This window comes from Mustela lutreola, chromosome 14 (assembly GCF_030435805.1).
Source record: "Mustela lutreola isolate mMusLut2 chromosome 14, mMusLut2.pri, whole genome shotgun sequence".
In the NCBI taxonomy this organism is placed as follows: Eukaryota; Metazoa; Chordata; class Mammalia; order Carnivora; family Mustelidae; genus Mustela; species Mustela lutreola.
Window position 1 is genome coordinate 73,995,154 of NC_081303.1, and position 24,757 is coordinate 74,019,910.

Here is a 24,757-nt window from a genome sequence, read left to right on the forward strand (position 1 = left end):
GCCGCACGACAGAGAAAAGGCTAAGCTGTGCCCCCCCCCAAAGAGGGCTATATTTATCACCAAAGTCATGTTTGAAATGTACTAATTATCAAAACACAAATGACTATATTAACTGATTTTAATCTAGTTCTTCTCTTATACTCTTTTAAGTTATATTTTTTTAAAGATTTAAATTATTTATTTGACAGAGAGAGACAGTGACAGAGGGAACAGACAGAAGCAGGGGGAGTGGGAGAGGGAGAAGCAGGCCTCCCGCGGAGCAGGGAGCCCGATGCGGGGCTGGATGCCAGGACTCCAGGACCATGACCCGAGCTGAAGGCAGACGCTTAATGACTGAGCCCCCCAGGCGTCCCTTTAGTTCGTTTTAAAAATAACCTCTGTGCCGCATGTAGGGCTGGAACTCAGCACCCCGAGATCTAGAGCGCCCTGTTCTCCAGCCCGCGCACCACGGGAACGGAGATCCCCGTGGTCTGAACTCATAGAAGGAGCATCTCATTAACTGCACTAAAAACTCTGACTTTACCACACGAGTTTATTTATTTTTTTAAAGATTTTGTTTGAGAGAGAGAGCGCGCAGGAGCAGGGGAACGGCAGGTCGAGGGGGAAGCAGGCCTCCCGCGGAGCTGAGAGCCCGATGTGGGGCTCAATCCCAGGATGCGAGATCATGACCTGAGCCAAAGGCAGACCTGGACAGATGGAGCCACCCCAGCGCCCCGTATCATGAAATTTAACTTAAAAAAATTACCCTCAACATATGGAAGCCCAGAATCATGCCCCCAGGTCGGTCAGGGCAGGGCTTTGCAGAAGGCTCGCCACTGCCCCCCTCCCGCGGGCCTGCAGCTCTAAGCACCGCCCCACCCCCACCCCGAGCTTGTGGCCCCGCTGAGCGCCCTCCACCGACCGCCCACCAGAGGGCGCCTCGGCCCCAGCCCAGGGAGGGGGCGCTCCGAGCCCGCGACAGAGCCGGGGGTCTGACACCGCCCCGCGGCCGGCTCACCAGCAGGTGCCGGTGGGTGGCTCCTCCCCGCTGCCCCTTCTGGGTGCTGGGCTCAGCGGGCAGCCGCGGGCTCCTTGAGGACCGCACGGGTCCGTGATGCATGATGACGACTGTGGCAACAAGTTAGCTTTTATTTATTTATTTTATTTATTTATTTTTTTTTTTTAAAGATTTTATTTATTTATTTGACAGTCAGAGATCACAAGTAAGCAGAGAGGCAGGCACTGAGAGAGGAGGAAGCAGACTCCCTGCTGAGCAGAGAGCCCGACACGGGACTCGATCCCAGGACCCTGAGATCATGACCTGAGCCGAAGGCAGTGGCCCAACCCACTGAGCCACCCAGGCGCCCACAAGTTAGCTTTTAAAAACTCCTCTCCATTAGGGGCGCATGGATGGTGAGGGTCGGCCTTCCCTCTGGGTCGCGATCTCCGGGTCCCCGCGTCTTCCTCCCGTCCCTCTGTGCCTCTCCCTGCTCGAGCTCCGGCTCTCTCTCAAGTGGGGACACAGGCCCCTTGTAACCTCAACTTTTACTGCTTGGAAACTTCGGGAACTACCAGAAACTTAATAGTGAGAATCTGAAATTGTGGTACTTTTTCTGAAAAACACTTCTTCCGATTTCATAAATATTAACAAAAAGATTTTTAAAAATCCCTCAAAGCAACTGTACAGCGGCCCCTTTACCCACGGTGCACACACGCCAAGACTCTGCCTGCGACCGGACGGCGGCGAACCCTGCAGTGCTGCTTCTCCTGTGTGGACACAGCACCATAAGCTTAAGTTATGACCCAGGTACTGTAAGAGGTGAACGACACTGTAACAACGACCGTTCTGAAAAACATCCTCATAACAGCAGTACTGCAGTAGAGTCGCGTGAGCGTGGTCTCTGCACAGCCCCGTGTCTCCAGTAGCTGCTGCGGAGAAGGGGAGAGGCCTGGGGGTGCAGAGGCACGGCTTCCCACCGGGAGGGGCTCCGCTGTGCTGTGCTGCTCCGCGGGCTGGGAACCAACCGCGCAGTGGGGTGCAGGCAGAATACCGACCTGGGCTGGGCCAGGCGCGAGGAGGGGGAACCGAAGGCGCAGAGAACCCCGAACCTGTCCAAACAGCTTTCTGACCCCAGACCTGTTTCCCTCCCCAGCTCCCGATGCCGGCACCGCCCTGCGCCCAAGCACTGCAAGCTGGGAGTCGTGGCATCCCTGTCCCTCCTCTCCGCTGTGTCCTACACCCCCCCCCCCCACCCCGTCGCCTGTCTGCACCGCCTCAGGCTGCTGTGGCCCCTACCAGGCAGTTAGGCACCGGACTCTGGGCGGAGGAGCTTTTCAAGGTCAGAGAGATCGTCTCAGACTTCCCCAAAAAATGGAACAGCTTAAAAAAACAAAGCCCAAATTGAACTAGTAATGGTCATTTGTAAAAGACTGTAAAATGTAATGTGTCAACTAGTCAACTGCAATTTTATTTTAAGATTTCATTTTTTTAAGGAATGTCTATACTCAACGGACAGGCCTGAACCTACTACCCCAAGACCAGCAGCGCCAGCCACTGAGCTGCCGGGCACCCCCGCGCCTGCAACTGTAATACCAGAGAAAGATCATACTCATGGGGTCTGCGTGCTTCCCTCCATAACCTGGCTTTAAAATCTAACATCATAATGTGATCATTTCCCATGAGTAGAGATTATTCAAAATGGAATTTTATTTTTTTAAAAGATTTTACTTATTCATTTGAGAGGGAGAGAAAAAGCACAGGAAGGGGAGGGGCCGAGGGAGAGGGGGAAGCAGGCTCCCCCTGAGCAGAGAACCCGACACAGGGCTCGATCCCAGGGCCCTGATATCATGACCTGGGCTGAAGGCAGGTCACTGAGCCACCCAGGTGCCCCCAAAATAGAATCTTATTATTTTTTTAAAGATTTTATTTATTTATTGGACAGACAGAGATCACAAGCAGCCAGAGAGGCAGGCAGAGAAAGAGGAGGAAGCAGGCTCCCCGCTGAGCAGAGAGCCCGATGCGGGACTCGATCCCAGGACCCTGAGATCATGACCTGAGCTGAAGGCAGAGGCTTAACCCACTGAGCCACCCAGGCGCCCCTAAATGAAAAACATTTCTATATGTAAACAAATACATAAATAACAGGCGAAACATCTGAGTCAGCCGTTCTCCAAAGAAGACCCGGAAGCGGTGGAGAAGCGCGTGGACGGGCTCAGCCCGGGAGTCCGGAGGAAAGCGCGGACCTGCGGCACAGGAGACGGGAGACGCTGCTGGGCGCGCAGCCGCCGGCCTCTGGCAGACAGACCGCCGGCGAGGAGCCCGGCGAGGGTGAGGGCAAACTGAGCCGGTGGAAACGCAGAGCAGCACAGCTGCGCCGGAGGACAGCCTGGCACCTCCCCGGACGGTGACACCGGGAGTGACGTCGGGAGCCAGCAGAGCTTCCCAGCACTGTTCCTGACGCCCGTCCCCGGAGAACAGCCCCGCCGCGTGCCCGCCGGGGCAGAAGCCACGAAACAGGGTGGGAGGGCCACGCGACAGAATGCAATCCGGGCACAAAAGGATGGAAATCCTGACACGGCGACAGGGACGAACCCCGAAATCCTTCCTCATGCGAAGTGCGAGAGGCCGCCGCGTCAGGCCAGCGCGGTGCGCTCTGTGTGGACGGAGAGTCCAGACCAGGCGGGCGCACGAGACAGAGGGCAGACGGGGACCGCGGGGAGCTGGGAGAGGATGGGGAGTGACTGCAACGAACACGAGGTTTCTTTCTGGGGTGGTGAGAATGTTCTGGAACTAGAGAGGGGCGACGGGTGTACAAGTCTGCGAATGTGCTGTGCACCACGAGGGTACATTTCCCGGTGTACGGATTAAACAACTTCTTCCGCGGCTGCTTGAAGCCTGGCCGCCGGCACGAATGACGCGGTAACTACCCGCACCAGGAAGTTCACGACCAACCCGCCACTTCAGCGGGAACAGACGGTCCCTGACGTCCCCCCGGAAAGGCACCGGTACCGGAGACAGAGATTTGCAAAAAACCCGCCACGATGTACCAGACCACACCAGACGTCCCATCCGCACTGGGATTCAGAACTCCGGACCCAGACGGGTTGTGGCCGCGCAGCCGGCTTCGGCGCGATCGAGGACTCGTGAATGACGCAAAGAAAAATGGACCCAAGCGCAGACTCACAAGACACGGTCTACATGAGGAGAAAAGGCAAGAAGCGGTGAAGGAGCGCCAGGGACAGAGGCCGGCGGGGCGGGCGCGGGCCAGAGAAGCGAGCTGGAGGCTGCGAGCAGCAGCGGAGCCGCCGCGGCGCCTGCCCCGGAGACGGCGGTGCGGCGTGCGAGGAGTCAACCGAGACCGTTAGAGAAAAACAAGAATTAAACAACTATGAAAATAGGAAAGGTGGTAAATTCGTAGAAACCAGCAGTAGTCGTATGACAATAAACAGGATTTATTTTTAAGATTTTATTTATTTGCCAGAGAGAGAGCACAAGCAAGGGGAACGGCAGGCAGAGGGGGAAGCAGGCTCCCCGCCGAGCAGGGAGCCCGATGCGGGGCTCGATCCCAGGACCCTCGGATCGTGACCTGAGACCTCCAGGCATCCCTGACTTTTTAAAAACCTCTCAGAAAACTAGAAACACATAGAGACTTTCATAATTTTTCAAAAATACATAGCCAAAACTGTTTTTATTTTAAAGATTTTATTTATTTATTTGACAGGCAGAGATCACAAGCAGGCAGAGAGGCAGGCAGAGAGAGAGAGAGGAGGAAGCAGGCTCCCCGCTTAGCAGAGAGCCCGACAGGAGGCTCGATCCCAGGACCCCAGGATCACGACCTGAGCCGAAAGCAGAGGCTTAACCCACCGAGCCCCCCAGGCGCCCCTATACAGAGCCAAAACTTAAACACTGTGGAGAAGGAGGAAGAAGGCGAAGACGATGACATCACTGTTTACTACCGCGAGTCCTTGGTGACGATGTGGGTGAATCTCACAAGGGCAGTGTCGAGGAAAAGAGTCCAACATAAAAGATCACAAACCGCAGGATTCCTTCCATTTGATAAAGTGTTGGGGGGGGGGGAACCCAGGCAAGATTCATGTCTGGGTAACAAAAGGCAGGAAAGTGGTTACCCTTCCAGCTGCAGGTGGACGGGACGGGGCGCCTGGCACTTCATGGGGGTGTTCCGGATCCGGGTGCCGGTCACAGGGCGCGCTCATTCGCGGAAATGGATCCGGTGAACACCGGGGACCCGCGCACTCGGAGGAGGTTACGCTTCGGGAAGAGTGCAGCAAGACTGCTGGATACAACTATCTCACAAAAAGCAATAGTTTCTCTAAGTCATCAGTAAGTAATTTTTAAAAGAAAACAGAAAACAAGAGAACATTCCCGACAGTAACAGAAACTATCAAGTACGAGGTAGTGACCTAGTAAGAATGCGTGAGTTCTTTGAAGAACGTTAAAACTCCGCAGAACGGGCGCCTGGTCGCTCAGCGGTTAAGCATCTACCTTAAGCTCCCCATGATCCTGGGGTCCTGGGATCCAGCCCCACATCGGGCTCCCTGCTGAGCGGAGAGCCCGCCCCTCCCTCTGCTGCTGCCCCTGCTGGGCCCCCTCCTTCTCTGTCTCCCTCTCTGACTAATCGATAGAATCTTAGGAAAATGAGTCTGAAAAAGAAAACCTGGTGGCGGCGGGCGGCAGACAAGGAAAGCCACGTGACTGACAAGTGCGGCGAGGGGCCCGGGAACTGCTGTGGAACAGCCCTGTCCACGCCTTCAGAGCGGCAGGGGTTAGGTGGACGCCGGTGCCGGTGAGGATGGAGGAGACAGGGACAGCTTTCCTGGGAAGCAACCTGGCCAGGCAGAGGCGGGTGCGAACCCCAGAAGCCAGGGCCCCTCTCAGCGCTCGGGCAAAAGCAAGGACAAGGGCAGCGGCCCAGGCAGGAGCTGTGGAGGACGGGCGAGCCGGCCAGGGGTCTGCCCCCGGCTGGGTGAGCGCCGGATGCCCACCAGGGAATGAAAGGCGGCCCAGGCCCTGCACCCCAGGCACCCAGGATCCGTGGTGACCCCGTAACGCAAGCGTGTTCAGTGAGAACGGCCTCCGCGGGCCCATTATCACTCACGTCCACTTACAAACAGGCACGAAACCTGTTTTTCAGGGAGGCGAACACACCAGTGTCCCCTCCTCGCACTGGCCAACCCAGATGCCCCGACCCGCCGCTCTACTCCTCGGAGTCCCTTCTCCTGATGGCACTGGACTCCGGAGAGCAGGCGCCCTGCGCCCCGACCGCCGGTCCACCTCCAGCTCCGGCAGCACGGCCGGCGACCCTGCGGGCAAGGCCTCCCGCCCCAACCCCGCGGGACACCGAGCCCACAGAAAGCGAGGTGTATGGAGGGGGGCGGGCGGGGGCGAAGACGGAAATACCTAAAACAGGAGCGACCTGGCCTGGGCAGGTCTTGGCGGTGGCTTTCGACGGGTCCACGCGAGCAACTGCGGACGCTTTACCAGGCTCCTTCCTGCGACAACTGCAGGAGAACCGCTCCTGCACGGAGGCCACCAGCGGCCACCAGTGTCCGGCACCGGGCGCCCCTCCCCGGCGGCCCCGACGACCTCCGGGCCTTGGCACAAGCCTGGTCCGTAGCCTTCGCCCCGTCGCCCCCCGGTTCCGCTCGGCGTCACGTGCTCTGCGGCTCCCTCCCCGCGCGGCCCTCGGTCTCGGCCGGCCCGGCGCCCGCCCCCGCACGCCCGCCCCGGAGGCCCAGCGCCCAGCTCCCCGCCCCGCCCCCGACGGCGCGCGCGACCACGTGACCGCGGGCGGAGCCCGGCCAGTCGCGACCCGGGCGCGAGGCCCCGTGACCGGGCGGCCGCCGCGCCCCTCCCCGGCCTCTCGCTTCCCGCCTCTTACCTCCCGGCAGCGACCAGCTTCTGGAGGAAAGTTTCCACCAGCGTGTCGAGGAGCTTCACCCTCGGGATGGTGGCGCCGGGGGGCACGGCTGGACACGACCCTTCAGGCCCCCTTTCCTCGCAGCCGCCGTCTGCGTGGACGCGGCGCGCTGCGGCCATCTTGAACTCCGACCGCCGAATCTAACGGGCTCGCTCGCCCCGCCCCCCGGGCCTCCCGATTGGCCGGCCCGGCACCGGGCGCCTCCGGTTGGAAGGGGCGAGTGTCCGTCACCGAGCCGCGGGGGCGGGGCGGCGCGCTCCGGCGGGCCGAGGGACCACGCGCACGCGGACGCCCGGGGGCTCGGTCAAAAGGTTTAATCACACGGCAGAGGCTTCGTACAGTGCATCGGCGGGTGTCCGCCGCTCGCGTTCGCAGAGTCCAGTGTGCCACGCGCCAGCTGCACCTGCGTGCCCGCCGCCCCGCTGTCCCACGTTCCTTCCGGGGCGGGCCACAGACCAGCCCCCCGCGAGTCCAGCGGCCGCCGCCTTCGGCCCGCTGCCCACCCGAGCGCTCCGTAACCCGAGGCCACCCGCCCCCGCAGGGGTCGGGGCCCCCTGTCCGAACACCGGCCGGGGCGAGGGAGGGAGGTGGGCAGAGGGAGAGGTGGAGGAAGGAGGGAGCGGTAGACACACGGAGAAAGAGGTGGACAGAGGGACAGCCAGACAGAGGGAGAGGTAGAGAGGGCGGGGGGGGGGGGGTTTGGCACCCCGCATGGGGAGCTCGGGGCGGGGCAGGGGGGAGCAGTCTGAGCGCACGCACGCCCCCTCCTGCCACGGCCCCCCGAGTGGCCAGCGTGGGGCCGACAGCAGCCTCTAGGGAGGAGGCGTGGAGCGAAGCGCGGAGACTGCAGGGACAGGAGCCCTGGCCTCCACCCTCCTGGTGGCTCTTGGGCAGGTGGGTGACTGAGGGGCAGTGGGTCAGAGTCACCTGTGCACCCTGGTGTGGGGGGGAGCCACTAGGGGACGGACACTGGGGGACACCTGACAGAGGAGGAGAGGGGACACAAAACCAAAGGGAGGTGAAGGGGGTTCGCCCTCAAAGATCTAACAGACCCCGGTGGACAGAGGTGGAGAAGCGGGGTCTGGCTCTGACCTGGCCAGGGAGACAGAAGGGGGCAGCCGTTGAAGTGTCAAGGCCTCGGGTAGCTAGCACCTTTCACGGCACCGCGGCCATTCCCGGGGTGGGACTGATGAGAGGCGGGAAGGCTCCTCCAGCCACACGTGTAACCTCTGTGGGTGCGGCAGCATGGGTGGCAGCGGCGTGTGGGGAAGGAGGAGTGCCGGGCAGCCGCGCAGGGCAGTGTCGGGCTGGTAAGTGCAGCGGTCGTGGGCAGGTGGTTTCGTGGCCTGCTCCTGACTCTCCCAGCACCCCTCGGGAGGCCTGTGACCGGGAAGGCTCTTCACTGGGATGAGGAGAGAGACACCAGTGGTTCCACGACTCGGAGGCTCCCGCTGTGAGGCCTGTGTGTCCGTGAGTCCCGCGGACCCGGGTACAGACATGGGTGACCCCACTGCGTAGGGCCCAGAGCTCCACTGGGCTTCCCCGGACCGGCTGTTCTCTCTGCCTGGCAGGCCCTCTAGTCACCCCGGGCCTGCACGTCCGGGGGCTGCTGGCTCGGAAGGAACGTGGACGGGACAGATAATTGGTATTGAGGGAAAAGCCGCGTTTTCCACCTGTCTTGAGGAAGGGGTGGGCTCTGACTGCAGGACTGGCGCTTCAGCAGGACTGACAGTACCTAGTTCACAGGTGTTAAAAAAACACACACAAGATAAAGGATCAACACTTGTCCCCGACCTAATACCTCTCCAAAGAGAGGACAAGTGCTCTGGAACACCAGAGGTTCTCGCTGCTCCTACTCCCCGCGCGGAAGTGCCGGCCCGTGCCTCCAGCGCCCCGTGGGCAGGGAGAAGCAGCGCAGTCCGGCGGGCAGCTCAGTCCCGAAGTAAACACGAGCGGGCCCGCGGAAGGCAGCGGGAGAGGGCTCGTGGCAGCCGATGGGAGCGGGGCTGAGGGCCCAGAAGACCAGTGACGGGAAGCAAGCTCTATGTACAGCTCTTGTCTGGGTGTCAGGAACACAGACGGTGGGGGAAGCCAGAAGAGGTTCCGCAGGGCGTGGGGCGGTGGCACTGGACGGTGGGTTTCCTTAGGACGGGGCTGAGGACCGGGACTGAGCCAGGGAGCCCAGCAGGGCAAGAAAACGAAAAGTAACGGGCGAGGGGGTCCCGGTGTGGAGCTTCTTCAGCAAGAGCCGTTCCGTCTCTGCCCTGTCCCAGACAGGCCCCCTGGGGTAGGGCTGCAGATGTGGGGTGGCGGGGAGCCCGTCGGGAGGCGGCGCCACCCCCCCACGCGGCCCCTGCCCCAGAGCAGCGCGGCCACCAGTGGGCTTGGCTCCCGCCGCGGGTTACCAGTGTCGGGAGTCGACCAGCTCCGGCCGGAGGCTCAGCTTCTTGAGGCTCTCGTAGCCCACCACGATGACGATGGTGGAGGGCGTAGCTGAGATGATTCTGGCCGAGAGGCCCTTCATGAGGCCCCAGGGCCCCTCTTCCGCCATCAGCTGTCTGAAGGTCAGGATGATGGAGCTCTTGCCTTCCACCTGGAGAAGCACACAGCGGAGGGCCGCGGGCTGCGGTCAGAGCCGCTCAGCACAGCCTTGTGCCTTGGGGTCCGGGGTGGGACCGTGCTTGGGCGTGGCAGGGTGGCCCGGGGCTGCGTGTGGGCCCCAGTGCCGGCCCGCCTGCCAGGGTCGGATCCTGCTCCCCGGTCACCGGTCACCGGTCACCGACAGCACAGCCCCGTGGGGAGTGTACTCTGTGCTCGGGGCCCTCGCGCGTGCAACAGCAACGGAGCACCCCCGGCCCCGCCGCGGTCGTCTGAGCAGTCGTCTGAGCGGTCCCGCTGGCAGGCCCCGGCGCCCTGTTAGTGCGAGCTATTACCGCCGTCAGGCCGGCCCTCCGCCGCGGCCCTGCCCTGGCTGCGTCCCTCTGGCCTCAGGGAGACCGGGTACTCGCGGTCCTGCCGCTCTGTCCTTTCCATTCCGACCACTTCAGTCCCTCAGTCCCCGAGGCTGGACTCCTCCCCTCACGCTGGCACCCACACACCCCCCAAGGCCCCTGTTCCCTGCCACACCGGAGTCCAGCTGAAACTGGCACCTCCTCTGTTCTTCTCGACAGTCCTGCCCCCTTCCTGTGCCCCCAGACCCTGCCACCGAAGCACACTTGGTCCCACTCAGACCCTCAGACGGCGCAGGACACCAGCTCTCCGTGTCACGCCTCCCCAGACTGGGCGATGTTCACAAGGCCATGGGCTCGGAGCGTCAGCCCCTCCCCCCACGTCCCGCAGCTCCGGCCGCACACCACACCCCGCTCTTCCTCCGCACACCCTCCGCACACCCTGCTCTTCCTGGGCAGCACTCTCCTCTGCCCGCCTCTGCCCCCTGCCCTCCCTGTCCTCCCGCAGAGCCACAGCCGGGGCAGGGCCGCTCGGGTGAGCCTCCAGGCCTCCAGCGCGCTTTGTCCCCTCCCGCCCGGCAGTGCCTCGGCAGCAGACACCTGTCCTTTCCCTTGGTCTCCTCACGGAACACTCGAAATAAGCCTCAGAAGAGGAGGGAACCTGTGCACTTTGTTATCTGCAAACCAATCAGATGCCAACTGATTCGTTCAAAAGTGTGTGGGGGGGTGCCTGGGGGGCTTAGTCGTTGGGCGTCTGCCTTCAGCTCAGGCCATGGGATCGAGCCCTGCATCGAGCTCTCTGCTCGGCGGGAAGCCTGCTTCTCCCTCTCCCACTCCCCCTGCTTGTGTTCCCTCTCTTTGCTGTGTCTCTCTCCATCAAATAAATAAAGAAAATCTTTTAAAAAAGTGTGTGGGGGCGGCATTCTTTCCTAGGGACGAGTACACCTACATTTACCGGCCACCTCCGTCCCAGCATCCTGGTATCAGGGGGAGGACTTCACCTCCAAGCTGTTGAGTTTCTCCCCCCCCAGCCTCACCAGCGACCCCACTCTCCTGCACAGCTGCCCTCCAGCCCTACCCACCTCAGACGTCACAATTCCCCAGTATTCTCACCTAAAGCTTCACACCGCAGCCCCTGCCACCCGTCTGTGACACACCCAGATTCAGATTCTGCTTCCTCGGACGAGGTGCCGGGGAGCTCTCTTTGAGCTGAGGGAGCACAGGGACGATCATCCCGGGACAGCACCACCAAGGGCTCTGTCAGCGTCCCTGCCGCATCTACATGGCACAGTCGGTGAGACCTGCCCAAGAACAGTCTGCAGAGAACCCAGACCTACCCGCCGAAACGGACAGACGTCTAATCGCCCCAAACCTGCGACGTAAGGAAAAGCTGTCCTATCGGCTACGCTAGCAGGCGGCCGGGCAGGGAGGAGCCCGGCGGGCATGGCCACGACAGGAGCAGGGCATGCTGGGACAGGAACAAGTGTGCGAGGCCAGGAGCAGGACGTGCGAGGCCACAGACACTACAAGGGCAACACTAGGGGCTTCGACGTGCTCCGCTGGTTTCTGCAGAAGCGAGCCGGCTGCGGGAAGGGGCCTGGCTGACAGGACAAGGCCAGCTAGACTAGAAGGCCATGGCTCAGAGGTCAGGAGGGCACGGGGGAGCCCGCAGGTCACCCACCCTCCTTCTCACCCGGGCGGAGGCCGGACTTACCTGCACTCGGGTGCGGATGACGTCCATGGGGTTGGTGAGGACGGAGGCAGTGGCCGCAGCCAGGGGTCCCGAGACAGCCTGGAAGACGATGTGCGGGCACTCCTTAGGACAGAGGTATGAGAGCTGTTCTGGAACCGAGGGAAAAAACAAGGCCTCAAGACCCGTGGCATCACGCGGTCAGCCCTCAGGCTGCTTCTGCGCCCAACAAGAACGAACCCTCTCCAGCCCCAGCCCCCTCGGACCCCGGAACACCCGTCTTCTCTTCCTGGCTTCCATCGGAGCCAACCACACTGATGGCTCTGAGGGCCCTTCCGGAAGCCATGCTGGGTCCATCTCCAACCTGAACAGAACAGTCCTCTGGGGAAGGGGTTTCAGAACCTCTCTGCACACCAGTTCCTTTCATCTGATGGACAGAAATCCTCCCTGGTGCGAAAACCTGATGCCTGTGCTCCGCTCCTCTCGACTCACGGCCAGGAACGCACACGGGGCCTGTCTTCCCACGCAGGCACGAGGAAGGGGCAGGGTGACTGGCACGGGCTCTCTTCCCCGCATCCCTGTCCTGACCTTGTGCGTTCTGGACCACGTGAATATTTGTACTGTACTTTTTCATTCCAGCTTCCTAGCAGGTGGCATTACGTTAGTTTCCTACGGGGGACACAGTGACTAGAAAATCCCGCATCCTGCTCAGTGCTCGCGACATTAACCCCTTCAGCCCCATCACCTGTTTCCCAGCCTCCCACCTCCCCCCTGGGGACCAGCAGTGTGTTCTCTGGAGCAAACAGCCTGTTTTTTGGTTTGTCTCTTTTTTTCTTTGTCTTGTTTCTTAAATTCTATGTCTGTGTGAGATCCTATGATACCTGCTTTTCCCCGACTGGCTTATCTCACTTAGCATTATACCATCTAACTCTGTCCATGTCATGGCAAACAGTTAAGTTTTCATTTTTTTTAATGGCTAATACTCCATTATGTATATACCTATGTGAATTTATTTTAAAGATTTTATTTATTTATTTGACAGACAGAGATCACAAGTAGGCAGAGAGACAGGCAGAGAGAGAGGAGGAAGCAGGCTCCCCGCTGAGCAGAGAGCCCGATGTGGGACTCGATCCTAGGACCCTGAGATCATGACCTGAGCCAAAGGCAGAGGCTTTAGCCATTGAACCACTCAGGCGCCCCTATGTGAATTTTTTTAAAGATTTTTAATTTATTCATTAGAGAGAATGAGCGAGCACAAGTAGGCAGAGTAGCAGAGGAAGAGGGAGAAGCAGGCTCCCCACTGAGGAGGGAGCCGGATGCGGGACTTGATCCTAGGAGTCTGGGATCATGACCTGAGCCAAAGGCAGAGGCTTAACTGACTGAGCCACCCGGGGGTCCCCCGCCATATGAATGTTTTTAAAAACAAAAACAATACTGAGAGAAAGTCATATCCCAGAGAGAGGTTTTCTCCAGGCTGTACCAAGAAAGCAAAGCTCATTTCTCAAACTGCTGATGGAGACGGCCAGACTCACCCACCCCCTGGTCACTGGGAAGCTCAGTGCGGCTGAACTGTTAGCTTTACCCTCTCTAGCCATGAAAGACAAGAGCTCGCTTGTTGAACAAAGGCTCCCTGAGTGGCCACGTGGCCAGCCGCCCCAGACCCCGAGGATGGAGGTGTGAATAAACGAGGTCAAATCCCATCCTCAGAAAGGTTCCTGTTCTACGGCGGTGGCGGGGGGGGGGGGGGGGGGCGGATACAGGCAATCCCAAAAACCAAAACCAAAAGACAGAGCTAGGTCAGAAGTCACGTGTGTCCCCTGTCGATAAGGATAAAGCAGGAGAGGGGACAGGGAATGAGGAGTGCTAGCAATGCAGGGGCTGCCGTTTTAAACATGGTGGGCATGCAAGCCCTCTCCAGAAGGCTTGAGTCTGAGCAAAGACCTGAAGGTGAGTGCAAGCCCTATGGATCTGTGCAAAGAACTTTCCAAGCAGGGGAACATCCTGTGCAAAGGCCCTGAGGCAAGAGCATGCCTTAAGTCTTCACGGGCAGCAAGGCCAGTGTGAGGTCGAAGCTCTGGCTTCCACTCCACAGGAGGCTGGATGCGCGGCAGGCTCGCCACTGCAGGTTCGGTCTCTGTGTTCTCTCTATAGCTCAGTTACCATAGAACCTTAAAGAGTTTTCTTCTCATGCCCTTACTTTTGGTCATTTGTGGCCACCTAAAGATCAGGGGGTAGGCATGTGGGCCTCTAAATCCGGTAGCACGGGATGACTCCATACGGCCTGCCAGAGCTGCCTGCCTCTGCCACCCGAGGTTGCTAGCCACCGGTCAGCATAAACCGAGAGAGTGACCAGCATAAACCGAGACACCTGCGTCCTGTTTCTCCAGAGAAGGAAGCATCTCACGGCCACTGCGTGGTGGCGTCCAGCTGGGCGCTGCCAGCTTCCATGGGCCTGTCTGCACTGGCCCCTGGGCCTGCAAGCCACAGCAGGCTCCAGGTTCCCGCTGTAGTCATGCACACAGACCATTTTCCTGGGGCTTCGGGAGACGATGAGAAAACAAAGCAAGAGGGTGGGGGCAAGAGCTCCAGGTCTCTGCTCTCCACCACTCGTTCAACCAGCGCTCATGGGCTCGAGTATCTGCAGAGCAGATGGTAAACCCAAGCTCACTTGGTCTAAGGCCCTCGTGGCCACATGATTTTGGACGGTAATATAAACGCCTGTTTATTTCACGCTACCGGATGCCAGGCACTGCGCGGAGCACAGGACACACAGCAGCGAGATGAACCTGGAAGGGCCTTCATGGGACTCCCATTCTGCTGTGGGAGCTGTGAGTCAAGGACCAAGTGACCGCAAATCACGACAAACGCTGTGAAGGAAACGAGCTGAAAAAAAAGACGAGCCCTTTTTCCAACTGGATGAAGACGTCTTCTGTGCAAAGGTGGCGTGTAGGCTGAGGCCTGGAGCGCCAGAAGCACGACGGGGGACAGGGCGCTCCAGGCCGAGAGAACGTTATGTGGAAAGGTTAGGACAGAGCTTGGTGTGTTTCGGGAACAGAGAGCAGGACAGTGAGGACGGAGCGGACCACAGGGACGGAGGCCACCGCGGGCCGCACAGCACAGCGGCCGGATCATGGAGACCTGCACTGGCCACGGGCACACTCGTGTTCACTTTGTAAACTTGTGTTTACATTTATTCTAAATGCTCAGAAGGCACCATTGGCAGATTTTAAGGCTTTGGGAACGACAAGAACCATTCTGCTCATTCAACAAGTATTTACGAAGCACACGTGTCACGTGTCCAGGAGCCCGTCTGTGCAGTCAATAAATGTCAGTTTCCTCCCCCTTCCAAGAAACTTTCCAATCAACTGTATCTTAATTGTATCTCAACTGAAAAATGCATTAGGAAAAAGGGAGCCTTTCCACACCGTGGAAGAGAGAAGGTGCGACAGTGGTAAATGTGTACGTACTTCATGCTCGACACTCACCACCTCTGAACACATCATCCTGCTTGACTTTAACAAAATAAATGGTGTCTTGCAGTGAAAAAAAAAAAAAAGGAGAGAGAAGGTGCACACAAACGGCATCAAGGCAAGCTATGCAGCTGCAGAAGGAAGCTTCCAGGAGCGCCCCGGGGCTCAAGGACAGACAGGTGGTTTGGGGGTTAGGAAGGGCTCCAAGGACAGATGGAGGCGGCAGTGAGCAGCACTCACGTAGGTCATGGCCTCACAGGGCTGGTGCACCTGGACGGCAGAGAGGAACAAAGCCGGGGTGGGAAGATTTGTCCGTGATCTGGCCTGGCTACCACGCACACCACACCAGGGGACACTCCGCTGTAAAGGGCGGCGGAAGCCAGGCGAAAAGATGGGCCCGTCCTCGGCCAGCAGGGGGAGTCGCTGAGCACCACACCCAGGGTTGACAGAGCGACTCCGATGCCATGTGCGCTAGGTGGGATGGGAGACCAGCTAGAGGGCTGGCGCAGCAGCAGGCAGGGTGGCCCTGGAGGCCTGGTTTCTAGGGAAGGCAGGAGAAATGGACAGAGAATAGGAAAAGACATTCTGGGGTCACCAGGACCCGATGTGGGCACGAGGGAGTGACTGTGTCAGTGACATGGAGAATAACCTGGCCACTGAGAAGGAAGGGAGTCAACCAGCTTGGGATGAAAGACAGTTTACGGCGTAGTGTTTCGGATGTAAATGCATGCGTCCAAGTCGGGAGGCCCAACAGTCAGTGTCTGTCCAGAGCTCTGGGAAGTTAGTCTAGGGACAGACACAGATTTTCTGACATGGCAGAAAAGGCCAAGTCAATTGTACATGAAATCACATGAGGAGAGAAGGGCAGAGACAGATGCCGGAGAAAGCGCTCACGTTTCCTAGACTGCTGCTTTCTTTCTTCTTCTTCTTCTTCTTTTTTTTTTTTTCCTTTGGCGAGAAAGAGCGCACGTGCACAAGCAGGCCAGGGGCAGAGGGAGAGGGAGAAGCAGGCTCCCCACTGAGCAGGGAGCTGGATGTGGGGCTGGATCCCAGGACGCCGGGATCATGACCTGAGCCGAAGGCAGACACTTAACCGACTGAGCCACCCAGGCGCCCCTCTTAAGAGTTTTTCTTAACATTAAGATTACCAAGATCAGTTCCCAAAGGATCTGAGGCAAAAGGTCACGTGGAGTCTGGGTGAATTTTACCAAATATGCAAGAAGAAAGACTGTGCTGAACATGAGAGAGAAACCAAACTGGCAATAAAGAAGAAGGCACAGTCAGGAGAATAGGAGAATCACAAACGTGTAGTCCCTGAGGGAGAGCGTGATGACAGGTGAGGAAGGCATCATGAAGTCTGGTTAGAAAGGTCCCGGAGAGCCTGGGCAGAATGCCCACGGCCAAGGCTCGGAGCCCACAGCAGGGACTGTGGAGGCTGCAAGCAGACACCGTCCTCACAGGAGTCTGCTGGTGGCCCAAAGCCATGGGTGTCAACGGTCACAGGCACGCTCAGGTCCTGTTCTTGGCAATGCACTCTGCCTTCCAGAAGGAAGTCTGGCAACAGGCTTATTGAGGCCCTCAAAAATGTTATCTTTGGACCCAGTAATCCATTTCTGGGAAACACCTAAAAAGAAGTAAAATGTCTTACAAACAAAAATACATTCTAGGAGCGGAGGGGTTCCAGGCTCTTCGACACCCTGAATTTAACAACGCTGAGGAAAGGCATCCAACGCAAACACTCATCTGAAATTTGAAATTTCCTCTTCAGATCCCAAATATCCCATGAATTTTGTCCTTCCTCGCCTTCCAATTAAAGTCCACGAACCCCCACTGATTAAGGCAATCAACATAATTGATGTTCGAGAGTCGTCTACTTTACTCGTCTGAGTCCCCCCACAATGACAGAAGCTCCCCGAAAGCAAGAACCCGTGTCTCATTCATCCGTGAGCCCTCTTGGGATCAAATGTTTGTTGGACAAACACCCCGTTCTTCCCTGAAATCCTCCGCTCTGGCTTGCACAGCGCCCCGCCCGCCCCGCCCCCACTTACCCCACCTGCCCAAGCCCTGCTCTCCCGCCCCCCTTACCTGCATAGAAGTGATAGAAGGGCCACCAGACAGCACTGTTTGGGATGTAGGTAAGCAGTGACGCCACGTACCCCCGGTAGAAGCCTCGGAGCCCGTCAGCCCGCAGGATCTGTTTGATGATGTCCTTGGTTTGGCCAAAGGCTACCACCCCTCGTCCCTGGGGGCTTGCTCGCACTTGGAAGCGGCCCATTCTCTCGCCCTTGCGCTGCATCATCAGGTGCTGGGACACCACATCGATGGGCACCGTGATGCTCTGCGCCACAAGGGAGGCCGAGCCGCCGGCCACCAGTGACTTGACCGTGTTGCTCTGGCTGTAGTCAGCGACAAACTTCCGGGTGAGCTCGTACGTGGTGACGTAGCACTGGCCGGAGATGAGCGTGAAGGTGTTGACCAGGAAGCCCCGGTAGAGGCCAGTCACGCCGTCGGCTCGCAGGATCTTGACGAAGGCATCGAAGGTCCCGTGGTAGAGGCTCTTGCCTTTCTGGACCTGCAGCCGGGTGCGGATGAGGGTGAACGGGTAGACGCTGACGCGGATCATCATGGTCATGGCCACCCCAAACACGTAGAACTTCTTCTTGTCCAGGTGCTCCCACTCGATGATCTGGATGTTGCGTTTGTCCTCCATGGCGCCTACAGCCCTGGGGGTGCGAGCGGGCAGGAGGACGTGGGCAAGGAGGCCAGGGCTTGCGCTCTGCCCTGCGGCTAGGCTCCGAACCCCGTGCTCAGGCTTCATCTCCGGGGTACCCGCCTCCCCAGAGTTTAGATCCCACCCGGTCCAGCGTGGCCGGCTCTCTTGCCCGAGTCATCCTTCGTGCCCCTGCTCTCTCCTTGGTCAGCCCTTCCCCAATTCCAGAAGCCGCCCCTCACCTCAGTGACTCCTGCAGCTCCGCTCCCGGCTCGGCTCCCTGCCCCGGCTGAGCAGACCACCGAGCCCAGTCCCTGCCTCTGCCCGGGCCCTGGAGTCAGAGCCCATGCGCCTCCTGCTCTGCTCACCCAGGCAGAGCTCAGGATGCTGCCCAGAGAAACCACCTGGCCAGGGGCAAGGCCTCCACGGGGATGAAGGGATGTCACTGAGCGACACTTAGCAAGTTCCTAATGCTGAAGGGAAGCCGGTGCTCCATTTTGGCTGCTCCAGGGCCTCCCAAGGAGGCACCGCCTTGACCAGTAACCGTCAGCAGGGTGCTGCTTTTGTCACCATTTACCGGCAGCGGACTGGGCCCTCTGAGCGGCCCACTTACCCTCACTACACTTATCTTCCCTGCGGCCTGCATTAGAAGAAAGTCTGCCCCCCTCCCCGCCCTCCAGCAAAGGATAGAAAGTTAGCAACAAGCCAAAGGTCAGAGTCCCCTTTGGTTATTAGATAACTCTCGCTCTAGAGAAAAGAAGCAGCAGCAGAGAGCAAAGAGGTTTCCCTGAAGTCTGGAGAACCATAAGGCACAAGACAGGCCCAGCCCTTCTCACCCCTGCACACAGAAATCGTCATCTCTGTGCCGTACAATGAGGGCAGACCCAAGCGATAGGAAGATACCACCTCTGCCTTCCAGACGCGCACAGTCTGTTTTCAAAGACAACAGCAATCCCTCCGGGGAATGGATCTAAGACTCAGACAGAAACCAGGTCAAAGTACGCTGCTGTGGCTCTAATGTCAGGCCTGGCCACCACCGAAGTTCTCCATCAAAACCAGCACTAATGCAATAACCATATGAAACCGGGACCTTCCAACTTAAGAACCATCCAGCAATGGGTCATGATCTACTGGACATGCCCTGAGCGACAACGGAACGTGTTCCTGCACAGGACACCGGACATTTTTGGCCAGAGTGGAAACGGGGAGGTGGAACCGGCAGCAAGAAGTCAGGGGCTCCCCAGGCTTTGGGAGAAATCCCGACAGGCTTGGTAAGGAGGTGGCCACATTAAAGGGACAACTCTAGAAGCCGAAATGTTCCTGAAGCCAGTGCCTTAGCCAACCTCATGTGTCTAAATGGAATCCATCCTTGACCACCTATCCCAACCAAAGGTCCCAAGTAGCCTGAGGAGCTTCTCGCTTTGCCATGGAAGTCAGCAGAGAAGCACAGTGAGCTTTCTGGGGAGCCCCCACCCCCACCCCCAGCGGGACTGTGTCACTGTCACAGAAGGCCAGGCTGCCTGCAGGGCGAGCCAAACACCTGTGCCTGGAGGGAAAACCTCAGCTTCAGGTGAGGCCAGCGGAGGAACCCTGCAGGGCAGAGCCGTGGGGACAGAGCAGGAATGCATGCAGACCGCGAGAGCAGCAAACGGTGGCTTAGAACAACCAGCTCGGCCCAGGAGGAGCATCTAGGATGTGGGAAATAACCGAAAGGAAGGCTGCCGTGTCACTTGCTGCGGGCAAAAGTGGCCCTTCCTCCCCAGCCTCAGATGGGGACACCCACCAAGCCCCACAGTCCTCTCCTCTGAGGCCTTCAAGAGAAGGTGGTCACTGTCACCTGCCCAGAGTGTCTGGTATCCAGGGTCCCAAGGTCATGTTTCCAACACCACTGGGCGATGAGCAGAGAGAGACTCAAGGATTTTCCGAATACCTGTCACCTCATGTGACCTTAGAACCTCACCTGTGCAGAGTTAGACACTTCGGCATCAGATAAAGTAAAAGGAACAGGTCCAAGGTCATGGTGGAGGCAGGATATGAGCCAAGATTTCTCCTCTACTGACCATGCCTTCTACCCCACGGAAGTGAGGAGTTCCAACACAAGTCACACTGCTCAGTCTAAAGCCGGGTCCCTCCCACCTGTGGCAGGCAGCATTAATGCTTTCATGGCTGCTGGTCACTCAAGGGTTAAAGGGTTAAACATAAGCTCCTGGGCCTGCAGATGACCAGAGATTTCTCTCAGCTTTGCTCCAGAGAAACCGAAAGCTGCCTCTGCTTTCCCAGGGTGCTGGTGGAGGGACTGACCAGGCTGAGCGGCGGGCCAGCACTTGGCTGTCACCGGACAAACACAGCAGGGCTCAAGCAAGACGTCCTCCTGCTGGGCTCGCGCCAACTGTGCTAAGCAGGACAGAAAGGAAGAGCAGTGGACTCGTTCTCAACTTGTCCAGCTGAGTCATAAAGAACCACTAACTCCTGACAAGAAGTCCGACGGCGGGACCCAGCACCCCATGTCTCCATCCTTACCTGGGCCTATTGACTGTAAAGTCCCACAAAGAAGTGGGGGGACTCTCCGAAGCCAAGGCAGTTGTCTTCTACAGCTGCCATGGTGACCGAAGCCACTAAGGGTCATGCCTCAGAGGGAGAAGCTTGTGCAGCTGAAGGCGAGAAGGCCCCGCACGCACTCCCTCTAACCCTTCAAAAGCTGCGGCTGCCCTCGAAAGTGGGATCCCAGCCTGCTCTTTGTTACATAACCTCCAAACTTCCTGCTGAAATACCAAAACTAGTCCCTCCCGCTCTACCCGATGGAAAATCCTCTTGGCAGGCACCCGGACGCGCATTGCCTCTGGGCTTCCCTTCTCCCCACTCAGCAGCCCCGTTCTTTCGGGCTCTTCCCCCAACCCTTACTTGCGTGCACAGCTCCGAATCTGAATTTCCTCCCGTCTTTCAACAACTGCCCAGGCACAAAGTTTGAAGTGCTTCCTATGGAACCCAACAGATGACCCAGGACACGCCGAAGTCATCAAACGCGATGTCAGAGGCAGCGCCTCCGCTACCAAGCCCAGCAGGGGAAAGGGACAGATCGGTGGTCTCTGCACCTCCCCCTTCCACCTGCACTCTTCCTGATCCAGAAGCATCCCTCCAGATCATTTTCTAGGTACTGAGGTAAGACTCTGGTTCAGGACACGGCGGGCCACCTGGAAGGCCGGGGTCATGCAGTGGGAAGAACACCCGAACTCAGGAGGTCCGAGGTCCACTTCCATTACTGGTACGATCGGAACCATGTCGCTTCATTGAAACTCAGTTTCCTCATCTGGGAAGCGGGGCGGCCAGGCCTGCCACACGTGTACCGGCGAGGCAGTTCGTGGGAAAGCATCCGGTAACAGCGAACATCTCTACCACTGCAAAGCTCTCCTGGACAGCGCTGCCCTAAGCCCTGGCTGGTCAGAGCCGCGCACGCACCGGCAGCTGGCCCGGGCTGGGAGCTTGCAGACAGACGAACTGAGGCTGCAGGCTAGCCCGTCCAGTAACAGCCACTGTCAACGAGCTGTCTGGGTGACTACTGTGCCCCAGCGTTTGGAAAAGTCTGCTTTAAGTGACGACGGTCACTCTCGGTATAACGATGACAGAGCTGCTCAAGAAGTCCAGGACCATAACGACTCTATCCTGACCTGTCGCCAGAACTGGGCCCAGCACTGGTCACCCGACGCAGGCAGAGCTGTTCCCGCGGCCACCCGCACCAAAGCCAACCGCGTCCCGCAGCTCTGGGCCCACACGCTGGACTCGGCCCCCGATTCTCAGCGGAAGCAAGGCCTCTGCCCCACTCTGTCCCTCACTCTCCCCGCACGGGCGCGGACACATCTCCACGCTCAGCCACCGCGACGCCTCCGACCCCTCCGACCCCGCCCTCGAGGCCGACCCCCCACCCGTCACGGAGCGGCCCCACCCAGCTCTCCCGGGTCGTCCACAGGCACCCACGCGATCCTCGTCGCAGACACCGCACGACAGCCGTCCCGGCGGCGCCTGCCCGGGCCCCCCGCACGGCCGCCCTCGGCCCGGGGCTCCCTGCCGGCCGAGCCACGCCCCCGCCCCGCTCCCTCCGCCGCGCGCTCCTCCGACGGGAGCAGACGCCTGGCCGCAGCCGCCCCTCGGCCCTGGGGCTGCGAGGCCGGCTCCCGCGGAGCCGCAGGCGCTCGCCGCCGCCGTGACAGGTCCGCGTCCTCGGAGACCTCCGCCGCCGGGCGCTCCGCGCCGCCGGCTTCTCACCTCCGCCGATCAGGGCGGTTCTGCCGCGACTGAGGCGAGCTCCGAACCCGGCCCTTTAGGCCACAGCGCCCACTCGAGCCTCCGTGCCCGGCGGCCGCCGGCCCCCGCTCGCATCTTCCTCCATCTCGACCCGGCTCCCGGTACTGCCGGAACCGGAAATTGGGGCACTGTCGCTCCCGCCCCTCGCGAGGGGGCGGGGATACGCCGGGGGCAACTCCACCAATGGCGTGCTGAGCTTTGAGCCTCTCCCCCGCCACCCCCGAGGAGGTGAGGGGCGGAGCGCGCGGCCATCCTGAATTCGGGCAGAAGCCACGCCTTCGTTGGCCTCGTCATGCCCTCAGTTCTACGGCGCGTGCGTGTCCTTTCTCGTTCGCGGAGCCAAGTCACCCGGCCCTGCTTGAGGATCCCGTTGTAAATGGGTCACCTTGTGTTTCGGGTCTATTGGAAATCTTAACTCCAAATCTAATCTGTGATTTTTGCGTGACTTTTCTCATCTGTGGAGCCAAAACAGTAGAGGCCGGTGTGCAGCAGGAAGGAATGAGGTTAGACAACCGATTCTGAGGCTTGAGAACCCAAAACATTGCAGGAATAGGGGCCATTCTGGAGGTGGAGTAAATGACATTAGGGTGTCTTCCGGCTCTGAAACGACCTGTGTTTGGATTTTAAGGGAGAGGAAGAGCTCTTTAAATGAGGGTCTGGAAGACCCGGGGTGGAGAGAGAGTTCACTTCAAAATGGGATTTTCCACATCTCAACAGCAAAAGACCAACGACTCGGTGGACAAAAGACTTGAATAGACGTTCTTTCTCCCGCCTCGGTTCGTTAGCAAGTCCAGTCGCAAGTCCAGTCTTGCATTGGCACAGACCACGGTGCAAGCTCTCCTCTCCCCTGTCACCTGCAGCCCGTCCTCAGATGCCGTGGGCTTCATTTCTCTTTGTTTTTATGTATGTATTTATTTATTTATTTGACAGACAGAGATCACAAGTAGGCAGAGAGGCAGGCGGGTGGGGGGAGCAGGCTCCCGGCTGAGCAGGGAGCCAGATGCGGGGCTCGATCCCAGGACCCTGAGATCATGACCTGAGCCATGAGCCGAAGGCAGAGGCTTTAACCCACTGAGTTAACCCACCCAGGCGCCCCTATGGGCTTCATTTCAAAAGCCTGTCCAGAGCTTGGCCACTCCCCCCCAGCCGCATGCTGCCTGCCTGGCCCCTGCCACCGCTCTCACTTGGATGACTCCAGCAGCTACCTCACCGGTTTCTTTGCTTCTCCCCCTTGCTCCTGCTATGTTCTAGTCCTGGGATCGAGCCCCACATCGGGCTCTCTGATCAGCGGGGAGCCTGCTTCCCCCTCTCTCTCTGCCTGCCTCTCTGCCTACTTGTGGCCTCTCTGCCTACTTGTGATCTCTCTCTGTCAAATAAATAAATAAAATCTTAAAATGTTTAAAAATAAAAAATAAAATCTTTAAAAAAAAGGAATTGTGTCTACTTTGTTCATCGGTGTGTCCTCAGCACCTCACAGTGCCCGTCACGTAGTAAGTGCTCAGTAAATGTTTGAATGAATGAAAGGATTTCAGCATTGAGACTATGCCAGGTACACAGAAGCCCGGTGAAGCAGCAGCCATGTATGAAAGGGATTAGAGCAAGGTGTGCCCAGGGCACTAACTCTGCAGGGCAGGTTTGAGAACAATACAGAGGGGCTGATGTCCCAGGGGGAAGAAACGGCATGCCTCAAGGAACGTCACTGTTAGTTCTGTCAGGCAGAAGGCTACTGATCTCTGTGTCACCAAGGTCTGGACTGACACTGGACACTCAGTATAGGTTCTTGGAGAACGGTCCCAGGTGCTCAGTCGCTGGACGTAGTAGAAGGCGTATACAGAGCAGCTGGAGGGAAGGCACGCTGTCCCCAGAGGTCCTGCTGGAGTTCTTTAGTCTGGATTGAATGAAAAGCCATTTCAAGTTTTTTTCTTCAGATTTATTTATTTATGTATTGGAGAGTGTGAGCTTGCCAGAGCTCAAGCAAGGGGAGGCGTTGCAGAGGGAGAGGAAGAGAAAGAACCTCAGGCAGGCTCCCCGCTGAGCGTGATGTCGTCCGCAGGGCTCGATCTCACCACCCTGAGATCACGACCTGGCTGAAGTCAAGAGTCAGACACTCAGCCAGCGGAGCCCCCAGGTGCCCCAGCCATTTCAAATTTGTGGCAGAATCGTTTCAAGCAAGCTCTTCTTGACCCTGGCCGAGAATGACCCTCCAGAGAAGGGAGTCTGGATGGGAGTGGCAGAGAGGTGGAGGGGCCGGTGAGGGGTCGGCTCTGGCGGCCTTGGCGAGGCGGTCAGGACCTGGTGGGAATGCAGGGGCAAGCGAGGGCCGGGAGCAGATGGGGTGGGGACCCAGTCCCCAGGGAGGGCTGGGAGAGAGGAAGTGTAGGACGAGCCCCAGGCCTCCACACTGCGGTGTGACTAGCCCGCACAGGGGAACACGGGAGAGGGTCTGGAGGGAATGACAAATTGAATTTGGGACATGTTGCGTTAGAGATGTCTGTGGTGTGTCCAGGTGGAGGGAAGCAGTAGCTGGAAGGCAGGTAAAGCACTGTCCCCCTCCATACCTCTTCCCCAGCTCGTGGCCCGCTGTCCCTGCTGCGGTGTTGTAAGCCCCATGCAGACAGGAAGCAGGCCTGGCCACGTCACATTCTGGACCACAGCCGGGGCAGAGTGCATGTTTGCTGAGCGGACGGGTTGGCGGGGACGGACGGGCGTCCTTCGTTAAGAGG

The 24,757-nt window shown here is 58.9% G+C and overlaps 1 protein-coding gene across 5 annotated transcripts in view; it reads right to left on the reverse strand.

Annotated features, from left to right (window-relative positions):
* Positions 1-22,130, reverse strand: part of SLC25A44 (solute carrier family 25 member 44) — a 29,180-nt gene extending 7,050 nt beyond the window's left edge. Inside the window, exons 1-5 of one of the 5 annotated variants that reach the window (XM_059145998.1) lie at positions 21,996-22,130; positions 17,111-17,748; positions 11,580-11,707; positions 1,679-1,746; positions 1,014-1,107 (exon numbers count right to left, since the gene is read on the reverse strand). In XM_059145998.1, coding sequence (XP_059001981.1) covers positions 1,050-1,107; positions 1,679-1,746; positions 11,580-11,707; positions 17,111-17,735 — 879 coding nt within the window. In that variant the 5' untranslated portion in view covers positions 17,736-17,748; positions 21,996-22,130 and the 3' untranslated portion in view covers positions 1,014-1,049. Of the gene's footprint in view, positions 1-1,013; positions 1,108-1,678; positions 1,747-6,878; positions 7,396-8,559; positions 9,511-10,755; positions 11,075-11,579; positions 11,708-17,110; positions 17,749-21,995 lie in introns of those variants that run through there. The other 4 variants (XM_059145995.1, XM_059145996.1, XM_059145999.1 and 1 more) reach the window with 4 other exon arrangements.
* Between the last annotated feature and the right edge of the window lie 2,627 nt (positions 22,131-24,757).